At 37.0% G+C, this 12957-nt stretch overlaps 1 protein-coding gene across 2 annotated transcripts in view; it reads right to left on the reverse strand.

Annotated features, from left to right (window-relative positions):
• Positions 1-12957, reverse strand: part of THADA (THADA armadillo repeat containing) — a 460437-nt gene that overhangs the window by 136153 nt on the left and 311327 nt on the right. For both annotated transcript variants that reach the window (XM_069071596.1, XM_069071597.1), the window contains exon 30: positions 12513-12628. In XM_069071596.1, coding sequence (XP_068927697.1) covers positions 12513-12628 — 116 coding nt within the window. The remainder of the gene's footprint in view (positions 1-12512; positions 12629-12957) is intronic.

Below are 12957 nucleotides of genomic sequence, written 5' to 3' on the forward strand. Positions count from 1 at the left end.
CCTGTTAGTGCAGGCTGCAGTGTAAAGATGGCTAACTCTAAGAACCATACCACCCACAACCAATCATGAAAATGGCACAGAAATGGCATCAAGAAACCTAGGTCACAGAAATAAGAGTCTCTGAAAGGGGTTGACCCCAAGTTTCTGAGACACATGCACTTTGCCAAGAAACACAACAAGAAGGGGCTAAAGAAGATGCAGGCCAACAATGCCAAAGCCATCAAGGCCCTGAACACCAAGGCCTCCAAAGCCAATCTCCTCAGGCGCAAGATCCCCAAGGCTAGCGCCCTGCGTCCGGCCACAAGATGGCTACCAACTGTCCAGATCCTAGGATCAGCATCAAACGTCCAGGCTCCAGGATCACAAAGCCTGACTGTAAGGTTGCCAGAACCACTGACCCCAAGTCTACCAAGCCCACTGACCCCAAGGCTGTCAAATATGACCCCAAGGCAACCAAATCTGATGCTAAGGCCACCAAGTCTGACCCCAAGGCAACCAAATATGATGCTAAGGCCACCAAGTCTGACCCCAAGGTAGCCAAGTCTGATCCCAAGGCAGCCAATCTGATTCTAAAGCTGCTGAGCCTGCCAAGTCCAAACCCAAAGATGCTGGGGCTAAAGCGGCTAGTCCCAAGCCTTCAAAATAGATGCTTCAGGACAAAAGGACTTGTTTAAAGCTAAACCACCCTTTTTTCCCAGTCAGGGTATGATTATTCACTATTTTGTACAAATAAAAGAAATGGTGAGTCACCAAAAAAAAAAAAAAGAGTACTTTGTAGTTGTATTTACATAACTTACTAGCTGTATTATCCAGGACAAGTCGTTTAACCTCTGCCTTCTTCAGTTCCCTCAACTGTATAATGGGGATAATAACATTTTCCTCCCATGGTTGTTGTGAGAATACAATGAGATAATAGTTGTAATGCATTTAGCATGGTACATAGCACACAGTATGAGCTTAATAAATGCTTGCTTCCTTCCTACATAATTCTTTTGGGTATTTTGGTAGGTAGACATGCACATATTTTATACCAAACTGAATTTATTATTTTATAATAAATTAAAATAATCAAATAAACTGTTTTAAAATAAATAATGTAATTCCAAAGAAAAATTGAGTCAAATAATAAATCACAGGAATAATAAATATTTGCTATCAAAGAAAAGAATGAGAAAAAGTACCAAATTTTAATCAGAAGAAGCCATGCAGTCCTTAAGAGGAAAAATATTATCTCTAAACTCATCAACAAGAGAAGAGACCAATGAATTGATCACACAATTAAAATAACCCTAGAAAATCAATCCATTAAAAAATTCCAAATAAACACACAAAAAACAAAATTCTGAAAAATCAAACAGATAAACCAGGTAGTTCCTGGGCATACCCAAATCACATGTGATTTCTCAAACTACCCCAGGTTCAAGTTACTCTGTGGATCTGTATCCACTCAAAATGATAGTCTGCAAGTTCCAAACTGCCTTTATTTGTGAGAGGATAGAGTTAGTTGAAAGCAATGGCATTTAATGCAACACAATAATAAGAAAAATAGCAACAAAACATTTCTTCCATAAATCTGTGGCACATTTTCCAACAAATATCGTTACTATCATGGGAAATAGAAGACACACATATAGAATATGCATAGAGAGGAATATAGAGAGAGAATATATACAATCAGGGCACATATGAGAAGGGACTCACATAAGGAAATTGAGTGGCTAGGATACATCTATGGAAGGGTATACATGTAGGAGATATCTGGTGCCACTGGGCATAAGGTGGTAGAGTTTCTCTCCCATTCTAGTTTCTTGTCACAGTTGAAGTGTTTTCTCTTCCTGAGAGATGACTAGGTAACCTGAGGACTACACATTTTCTCACATCCTCCTGCCTTCCCAAACCTTTCCAAAATGGGAATTATGTACAATAGAGAAAGTAATTTCAGCTATCTCACAGTCCAAGACACCAGAAACCTTAATGAGACAATGACCTGATGACATAATGACAGAGTAGGCTAATCCCTAAACTCCAGTGTTCTTACTTGGCACTGTTATTGTACAAATTGTACAATATTTATTTGTATTGTATTATATTGTTGTACAATATTATTTCTATATTATTGTAGCTATTATTGTACAAATCATTCCATGGACTCAATGCTAACCTTTTTGCCTGCACTGTAGTTTAGTCAGAGAACTGAAGAACAGAAAGAACAGAGACAGGGTGCCAACATGAGTGTGGGACTCCAACAGGCCTGAAGGATGGAGGACTAATATCTAGCTGAGGCCAATTTTGAATCCCTAGAAGTCACTTGGGGCAGAGACTAAGGCCTGTGAAAAGCATAGGAGGAGGCAACTTCTAGGTGAGAGAGCTTCGAGGTTCAGCACAGAGAAAAACTGGAATCAAAGAGGAAGGAGTCAGAAAGTGAGAGACAGGGGAATATAAGGGGAAAAATATGAAATTATCAAAGATCTCAGGAGGAAGAAGGTTCAATTAAAAATCCTGAGCACAAGCCAATAAACCACCAGGAAAGATAATCATAGAAGGGAATTTGGCCTTAAGGGACTCTAAATGAGTCCAGAAATCTATGGATAAATACTGCAAGACAAAGAAAAATTAATCAGTACCTGACAATACAGAGAAACCTGTGAATTCAAGAGAACATGGAGTCACAACAGGATAAATTTTTAATTTTCTCTTAAGAGAATTAAGAATCAAGAAAGCAGAACTTACGGCCTTCATGATAGAAATAATAGGCAGAATAAAAAAAAGTTTTTGAATTTACCTTAGCAAACCTTCACCATATAAAAGAAATAATAAGTGATTGGGAAAACAAATACAAAGAGTGATATGGAGAAAGGAAAACAAAAAGTAATAACATTAAAAGAAAAAGGGCACTTAGAGAAAATTTAAGCATTATAGGTCGTATAGAAATATGACACGTCAAAATGCCTGAATACTTATAATGCAAGTAATAATGTAAGAAAACAGTCAACCTAAAGAATACACAAATTGCTTCCAAAAAGATGACTTAGGTTTTGACATTACTATTTTAGTTTAAAGGGTTTCGTTGTTGTTTTAAAGGCAGAACCTAATTCATCAAGGAATTAGCCTAGGGTGTGTTGAGGGGGAAACACCTTTTTCTTGGCTTTTTTTTTTTCCATGAGGGGTGGCTTATCTATCTAGAAGGGACTCACTTTCTCAGAAGGTAGCCCTTATTCTATGTGACAAACTCTCCAGATCACAGGTTTGGGTCAATTCCAGCTAGTTACTGCTCTCAGGCTTAATTTTATTTTTTTATCTGTATTTTCTGATCAATGAGAGAAGAGTATCAAATACCTCACTCTAGCTAGAATGGCATCCTGTATCTCCCAACTGGAGATCCTTTGACCTCAGTTCATTTTAGGGAACTCTGCCATAGAAATAAATCCCAAAGGATTGTATGAGTCTGACTCCTAGCCCTATCTCTGGGATAAACATGCTTTGCAACTACCATGCAAATGACTCTAAGTCAGTAACAAAATTGAACCCAGAGTATTTCTCTATGTTTGACCCAATGGTATTTCTAGTCTTTCATATGTAAATTGGTCACCAAATCTTTTTCAAGCTTTGCATTAACCCTAAATAAAATTGAAAAAAAAAAAAGCTATTATTACACTGCTAAATAACACTAAAGAGTTATTTTTTTAAAAATATCAGTGAGATAGACGAACATTAGCTAATTCTCCAAGTGTTCCTGTTTCTGAGAAAGAGAAAGAGAAAGCGGAAACTAGAATACCAAAATCTAAAATGAAAGGGTGAAAATGAAGGGAGGGTTCATAGCAAATGAAGGAGAATTTAAAGGAAACTGTCAGAAACTGTTAGCCCCCAATTATAGGTCACAAAACCTAAAACCTGAACAAAATGGTTGGATAACTTACAAAACTGAAAAATGCCTACATTAATTTTAATTTTAATGTTATTACTTTTTGTTTTCCTTTCTCCATATCACTCTTTGTATTTGTTTTCCCAATCACAAACATTAAAGAAATTCTAACCAAATTGATCTCAAAAAAAGAAACTAAAGAAATCATAGGGCAGTTAGGTGGTACAGTAGATAGAAGGCCCAGGTCTGGGGGAAGACCTAAGTTCAAATCTAGCCTCAGACACTTACTGTGTGACCCTGGGCAAGCCACTTAACCCTGTTTGTCTCAGTTTCTTTATCTGTAAAATGGGATAGAGAAGGAAAAGGCAACCCACTCCAGTATCTTTGCCAAGAAAACCCCAAATGGAGTCACAAAGACTCAGACATGATTGAAACGACCAGACAACAATAACAACAAAGAAGTCATAAATAAACTCCCAAGTAAAAAATCCTGGGCCCAGATGGATTTACCAGTGAACTCTATTATGCATTTAAAGAATACTTAACCCTTCTATTGGATAAATTGCTTTTAAAAAATGAACTTGTATGTGTAGAGCCCGTATCAGATTGCAAGCTGTTTTGGAGAGGGAGTAAAGAGGGAGGGGGAAGAAATGTAAAACTTATGGAAGAAAACTAAAAATAAATAATTTAATTAAAAAAACAAACAGAACTTGAAGGCACCTTACCAAATTCTTTCTATAAGGCAAATATGGTACTGATACTCAAACCAGGGAGAAAGTAAAATGTTGATATGTTGATATAAAAATACTCAATATAATATTAACAAAGACAGTGCAGCATATGTGCAAAAATAGTCACTATGATCAGACTGAATTTATACAAGGAATAGAGAAAAATTATAAATAGAAGATAATAATTTTAAAATAACATGATTATATCAGTTCCAAAATATTAAAATGCACCCATGATCTCACTGATTTGGAAATTTCTTCCAATGATGCATAGCACATCCATGCTTGTCCATCTTGCTCATGTACTTCCATCAATTGCCACAGAAGATCCACTCAATATACTAAAGGGTTTTTGCTTTTTCTTGATATCACTAGAGCAATAGTGATATGTTCTGGTGGTCCACTTATTATCTCTAACCCTTGCTACATGACCAGCTGATGTTATCTTCCCATCATACAATTCTTTGATGATATCTTTTACTTCCATTTTTCTTTGGAGTTCCTTAATAACTATATATTGCAGCCTGATCACATACACAATGCATCTCTCCATTGTGCCCTATAAGATATTAATTTTTAATTCTTCAGAGACTTTTGTATGTTATGTCTTTCATTTAATTTTATTATATTATTATACATTTTAAAGAAATAAATTTCTGTAAAAATATATGTAATTTTTACAAATATACACATGTCTACAAGTTTGCTTTTGTATTTATTAAAAAACATATATACACTGGTAGAATGCCAACATTAAAAATGTGATTTTCTGCTTTTATGGAAACCTTGAGGTCATTAAAAGGTCTTTACAATTTCCTGAAGGCAATTCAGCCTCTTTGTATCCTGTTTAACTCTGGGTCCAAGTTATCATCCATATGTACTATCAGTCCTAGCTACAATTAATCCATCACCACAAGGCATATGGATTGCCCACACAAATTCATATTATAAGCTAGGCAATAAATATGCTTTATCTATTTGGTATTTTCTATGTGTATAGGCAAGGTAGTGATTACAGACATCCTTTTAGTGATTATAGACATCTTTTGCGACTCAATAAAACCAACACAATGTTATCCACAAACAGTAGCACCTAGAGGACCTCATCATATATAGAGAATTCTTTTTCAGCTTTGACTCTATGCTAAATCTCCTCCACTTCAGTGATGAACACATTTAGTAAACTTACATCTTATGGTTTTATGGCTCCTCTGATATTTAGGATAAGAAGAGAGTTATTACTGTCTTATTATTCAAGGAATCTTGAATAATTTTTATGTGTAGATAGGAGATAAATTGAAAAGATGCAACAGTGTCGTATTTTGTTCTACCAGATAAAATAGGTTTTTTTTTAAAAATAGGTAATAAACAATAGAGTAGACACTAAATTCTCTAAATCTTTCGGGTAAGTGTGAAATGGTAAAAAAAAACAAAACAATTTCATTGTTGCACATCACTAATAATACATTCATTTGGAATGTCCTCAATTTATGTAAAATTTTCATAAAATTTATATAAAATTGGTGTAGATGGAAGATACATATATAGGACAGAAAAACCTCCAACAAAATACAGTATTCATTTATGTTAAAAACATAAGAAAGCACAATAATGAACAGAACTTTACTTATTATAATAAATAGAACCTAAAATGAAGAGCCAGCATTTTTTTATAATAGAGAAACATTTTAAATGAAGAAAAGAAAAAAAGTTTTTCCAATAAGATAATGGGTAAACAAAGATGTTCCCTTTTACTACCATTATTTGACAGAATTCTAAGCATGCTAGCTATAGCATTACAATCAATAAAAAATACTCATAAACAAAGGAGGTTATTTGCAGATGATACTCCAAACTGTTAGAACTAACTTAGAAAAGCCCAGAGATTCAACAAAAAGTCTAATAAAATAGTAACTTCAATATGGTGGAAATTTAGAAAATAAACCCTTAAAAACAAGTAGGAAGAGATGGAAAAAGAAATTTATTCAAAATAACTACAAAATGCATAAAATATTTGTGTTAGAAATTAGCCTTCCGAAGACATACTCAACATTTAACTAATACAAGTCTAAAACACTCACTCAGAAATAAAGGAAGATTGCCTAACTGGCGAGTGAGTCATTGTTCCTGGTTAGATTGTGCCAAAACACAAAAAATGACAATGCTACTTAAATTAACCTACAGAGTTAATGCCGAAGCAATCAAATTACTCAGAGGTTACTTAACAGAATAAGCAAAACAATAACAAAATTCATCTAGATTTTAGAAGAGCAAAAGACCAATGATCTTAAGGGAAATAATGAAAAAAAGTAGGAATGAAGGGGAGTAAATATTTATTTGTAAGAGCTCAAACTATATTATAAATCAGTAATTATCAAAACTAGTTGATAATTGTTAGAAAAAAGAAAAATTAATAAATGAAACAGAATAAATAAACAATATCCAGAAGTAACTGAACATAGCCTCATATTAGATAAATGAAATGATACAAATTATTAGAGCAAGGACTTTTAATTTATCTAGAATGCTGGGAAAACCAGAAAACAGTTTGGCAAAAATTCTGTTTGGGCCAGTATCTTATGTCCTGTACCATAATAAACTACAAATGTATATTCAACCTAAATATAAAAGGTCACGTGTAAATCTCCCACTTAAACTCTGGTACCTCCTACAACCTCTAGGATAAAATAGAAACTCTGGTCCATCTTCTACTTAGCTGTCACTCCTTACCTCTCACCACACACACACACATACACACACACACACACACACACACACACACACACACACACACACACTCTCTCTCTCTCTCTCTCTCTGTGTATATATATATATATATATATTCTCTTGGCTCCCTATCACCTCCAGGATCAAACAGAAAGTGCTGCCTGGTTTTTAAACCCTCCATAGCCTGTCCCTTTCCTCCTTCTGTAGTTTTCTTATACCTCACACCTCCCCATATACTCTGAAATTCAGTGACCCTGGCCTCCTTTGCTGTTCCTCATATATATCACTCCATCTCCTGTCTCCAAGTGTTTTCCCTGGCTGTCACACATGTCTGAATTACTCTCCCTCTTCCTGTCCACCTTCTGACTTCACCAACTTCCTTCAGGCCCCAGCTAAGATCCCCTCTTCTGTATCTTCTCTGCTCCCTCTTTAATGCTAGTGGCCTCTGGGATTGTGCCCAATTTATTGGGTAGATGTCATGTTTGATATGATCTGGTATATATCATATAGGCATAGCTGTTTGCATCTTGTCCCTCCCATTAGACTGTAAGCTCCTAGCACAGTGACTGTCACAAAGCAGTAACTGCTTAATAAATGCTAGCGACTGCTAATGGTCTCCAAGTATCTGAACCATTAACAGACAGGAACAGGGTTATTAGCCTTGTCCTCCTTGGACCCTGAGGGAAGCAAGGGAAGGAACTTGCAAAGGTGCAAATTTATTCTTGATATAAAAAAACCTAATTAATTCAAAATTATAATGGACTGCTTCAAGAAGAAAGGAGAGCCTCATTACTGAAGGTCTTCCCAAAGTGGCTAGGTGACCCCTTGTGGGCAGTGGGCTCCATGGGTCAAGATGATCTTTGAGGTTCTGTTAAATGAGGTTGGCTTAAATGTTTCCCAAGCATGTCTTTTTCTTTCTTTCACAAATTATTAGAATATCAACATATAGTCTAGGGAGACATCTAGAAGTCCATTCACTCTGGTAAGTTTTTTTTTTTTTAAGAAACTGCAAAACAAGTGGACTTTTTTTTTTTTATTGCAACCCAAAAAGCAAACAAACTTTAGGAGAACTAGGATAGTCAAAATAATTCCTGAAATAGAAAATCCCACTATAAAAGCAATTCCAAGAGTCAAACATAGGAAATGGGCCTTGTTGCCTTTTGGCCCAGCTTGACAGTACTAAAAGCATCCTGCCCCCTGGCCAAAGACTCTGCCAAGACCAGAACAACGTGAGCTGACAGTTACAAAGGGGAGTGACAGTTGCACCTGAAGCCTGGCGCCCAGAGCAGGGTCCTTTCTGCTGGCTGAAGCTCAGACTCCTATGCTCATTGGGCTCCAGAGGGTCAGCTCATCTTGTTTCCCTTCCCCTCCCTCTCCCATTTTCCCAGGTGCCTGCTGCTGCTTCGTCCACACAGAGGGGAAAGGGTGAAATGGGGAGAGAGATGGAAGAAGGGGCCTGAAGGATTAATGAGCTGATTTTCATAAGGCACTTGGACATCTTGGAATGGAAAGCAGCCTGGAAGCTCAACAGCACAACCATTTACTCAGTACATTTTGCCAGCTGGTCATTCATCACCAAAAATTCCCCTATAACTCTATGACTATTGCTTAATCACCATGTATAAATACCTATTAATCTTGCAAAGTCAAAACACAAACAAAAGACAAAAGTCTTAACTTTTCGTGTCCTTATATTTAGGTTCAACATTTCAGAAATGGACTTTTATGCCAATGACTTTTGGATTTTTTTTTTAAACCTTCTTCAGAAATGAAAGAAACTTCTCCTTCCCTTTCCTCCCACACCTTTCTTTTAGTCTTCCTTTAAATAAACTGACTGGATTAAATGAACTAACCCAGACTAGGTGCTAATGATCAAATAAATTATGGAAGAAAAACGTGCTGTGTTAAAATTTAAACTAAGATTTTTGCATTAATGATGTTCCAAAACCTATATTCAAAATATACAGAAAAACTCTGAGCAGTTTAAAAGGAACATATTTATCCCACTCACATTTACTTTCAAGTATAAATTATAAGGCCCCTATTCATTAAAAAAAAAAATCTCTTCTGCAGTTGAATTTCATTTATACCAAACTTTAGAGTCTGTGACAGGAAATGCATGCTGGTGAGGGACTGTCAGCAGAGATTGTGGCTTTGGTGGAGGGGGAGATTTTCATGTGGAAAAGGAGACCACAGGGCGGGCTTCCCAGCATCATTTTGGCGAGGGGGGATGGCAGAGAAGGGAGTCACACCATTAGCAACCTCTTCTTTGAGTGTGAAGAGGAACAGTCAGCAGGCTTTGGTTTTATCACTTAAACCCAATCCAGGAATGTCTTATATAGACACTGTAAGGTTATTCAAGTTAATGGAAGAGAGCATGAGTACAGAGAAGCAGGTATTTGGCTTAGGAATATACTAAAGTATGTGAAGTTAATTATATCTTACCTAGGCTGATATTAAAATGAGCTTCCATTCCAAGAGCATGTCTAATTAATAGCGGTAGGAATAGGGTGAAACCTGAGATTAAGAAATCTGAAGACAACCCACAAACTGGGAAAGATGCTCTGGGGCAACAGTGACACCAGAAATCTGTAGGCAATTCCGTTTGATAGGAAGTAAGGATCAAGAGAATCTAGATTGCCTCATGCCTTTGTTTCAATTAAAAAAACATATTAAATGCCTACTGTGTGCCAGGTATTGTGAAAAATAATGGATACTTGATGAATTTGGGAGACAGAAGAAGAGAGGATGAAAGATAAGGGGGGAAAAGAAAAGAAAAAAGAAAGAGGGGGGAGAGAGGAGAGGAGAAAGGAGAGAGAAGGAGGAGGGGGAGAGAGAGAAAAAGAGAGAGAGAGAGAGAGAGAGAGAGAGAGAGAGAGAGAGAAGAGTTGTCAAATCAAAATAGCAGCTATAAGAAGGACAAAAGTAATGGGAATTAATTCACCAGCCAGAGAGAGAAGAGGTAACTTAAATTTGAGACTTGGGTACTTGGTGGGATTCCCAAGTATCTTTATGAGTTGGGAGCTAAAGATAAGGTTGCTTTGAGGCTCACCTAGAACTTACACCAGAATCAGAAGAATAAATGATGAAGAATCTGTGGTTAGATCCAGCTTAGAACCTATATGAACTACCCAGATGAGCTTAGTCTCAGATAACTATCAGTACCTGCTTAAGGACTTGAATTCTGTTTTACCAATAACAAAGCTGGCATTTGGGCTTACACAAAACCCTGGATGGTGTTACCAGCACCTTCCTCTGGAAATTTTGGTGCCATATACCACCTTAAGGAAGGAGAAAGGGGGATTCAAAAACTGTATGTGACCATAATAATTGCTGGATGGGGGCATCCCCCTCCCCTCATGACATATGGAGAGGCTAAGCTCTAATATCTGACCAGGTTCTAATTGCTGTTTAGTAACTTGTGAAAAATACATTTTTATCATAGATACATGGATATTTGAGGAATAAAAGTATAGGCATATGGTTTCATGATCTTAAGAAATTCCAATTTGTTTTCTTGAAATCTGCATTTAATGAAGACTTGCTGTGTAACCCTGAGCAAACAGCTTGACTTCACTTAATCTGATTTAGGTGATCCAGCAACTGTGTCAAACAATCACAGGGGGGTGGAGAGCATGATCATTTCACAACAGTCCAGGGCATGGAATTTTACTAAATTGTGCTAGTTGGGCTTTCCCAAAAGGCTAATGTTCCTGATTCTGTGATAACATCTGGTAATTCAAACTTAAGCTTTGTTTTGGAAGCAGCTGGATTCAGGGAAGAACCAGGAGAAGAGATCTAGAAACTCCACCAGAAGAAGCCTGATGGTCTGGGGTCATTTTTTTTCAGCCACTCTACCAGTATTTTACTCTGAACCCTCCATGACCCTCTCTTTGTCCTTTTCTGGATCTATCTCACAGTTCAATTAAATTGTAAGCTCTCCCTCTTCCTGCCCTGGTGCTGTTAAAATATGGAAAAGCACAATCTGTATAATAAAATTATTTGGTCATTCTAGTAATGGATCTGTGAGCCTGACCATGATCAGCAGGCAATATGTATGTATGTAAGTATATTATGTATGCATGTACCGTATGTAGACCCTGGTTGCAATCTGGGCAAGCCACTTCCTCTCTTTGTTCCTCAGTTTCCCCATCTCATAAAATAAAAAGTTAGAAACAGATTACCTTCCAGGGCTGATGTTTGGAGTCTATGTTTTGCAACACAATCCTTGTAATGAGATCCCACTGCATCAAAATAATTTTATTTTTCCATATTATTTTGCTTTTCCTTATTTATGTTTCTCTTTTTACAAAGGAAATGTTCTAGGTTTTAGAGTCAATCAATGAGAGGAGAAGGAGAAGAAAGAAGAGGTTCAAAGCAGGATTTATTTATTCCTCCTTCTATGGGATGCCCTTCCTTTTGAGCATTTACAGGTTTGCATTGTGATATGGCCGTTTCATGTTATCATCTCATTTTCCTCTCTAGATGATAAGTGCCCCAAGATAGGGGGCCACAGAGGATCGGAGCATCTCAGAGCGTAAGAGATCTTCCAGCCCAATCCCCTCGTTTTATACATGGGGAAAGCACTGAGGACAAGAGGTCTTCTCTTCATTTTATACCTTCCTGATCCCCCATTTCCTTCCTATTTATCTTGCATATACCCATATATGCACATGCCATTTCCCATTCTCCTATCCAGTGAAGTATAACCTCCTTGAGGTCTGGGCTGTTTCACTTCTGTCTCTGATTCTCAGTTCCTAGGGCAGGGATAGTCAAATAGTAGGGACTTAATAAATCTTTGTTCATTAATTGACTGATACTACCTAACACAGGGCTGGGCACAAAGGTACCATTGTAACAGATGTTTGCTGACTGAGTGACGGATAGAAATCCATATTACACTTCTCCCTCGTCATCCAAAAGTTCAAGGTAATGGTTTTTATTATCACAACCCCAAGTTTTAAATGGAGAAGTGGTAAAGGAACAAGCATTTGTTAAACACCTACTATGTGAGAGGCACCGTGCTAAGTGCTTTACAAATATTGTCTCATTTAATAAGAGCATAAACACTCAACCTGTATTTGTAAAACTGCCACCAAGGGGTTTAAAATTCCTCCCAACTGTAACACTGTAATCCTCCAATGTGTATCTAACTCTGATAACTCCTTGGGCAGACAGGGGTTTTCACATACCTTTTGGCCAGCCAGAGTTTGGCTTTGATACAAACGGTGATGTCAGTCAACTCCTGCTGAAAGTCTAAATTCGCTCTGTGTTTGGAGTCTGAGTAGGACTGCAACAAATGAAAAACCTAAACCAAAGAAACAGAGAAAGAAAAAACATGATAGCCTGCTGTGGAAATATGTTTTTCTAAATGCTCAGTTCCTTACTTTCACCTTTCCTCAAAATAACTCCTCTCAAAGAAAACAGCCACCTGCAGAATGCTCCTTTAGTCTCCTTGCAGAGAAGCAGCTTGTTGATTTTGGAGAATGCAGTAGCCATAAGAAACTTTCATCCTTAATTGGTTTCTGTCCCCTGGGTGCCTTTCCTGAGTCCAAAAAAGGCAATTACTTCATCACTATGATGATCATTTGATATCACAATCTATTAGGGAGAAGCAACCTAGAAACTGATTTTAAT

This window comes from Petaurus breviceps, unplaced genomic scaffold, assembly GCF_028583685.1.
Source record: "Petaurus breviceps papuanus isolate PSGF00001 unplaced genomic scaffold, PetGlider_PUasm1.0 90842, whole genome shotgun sequence".
In the NCBI taxonomy this organism is placed as follows: Eukaryota; Metazoa; Chordata; class Mammalia; order Diprotodontia; family Petauridae; genus Petaurus; species Petaurus breviceps.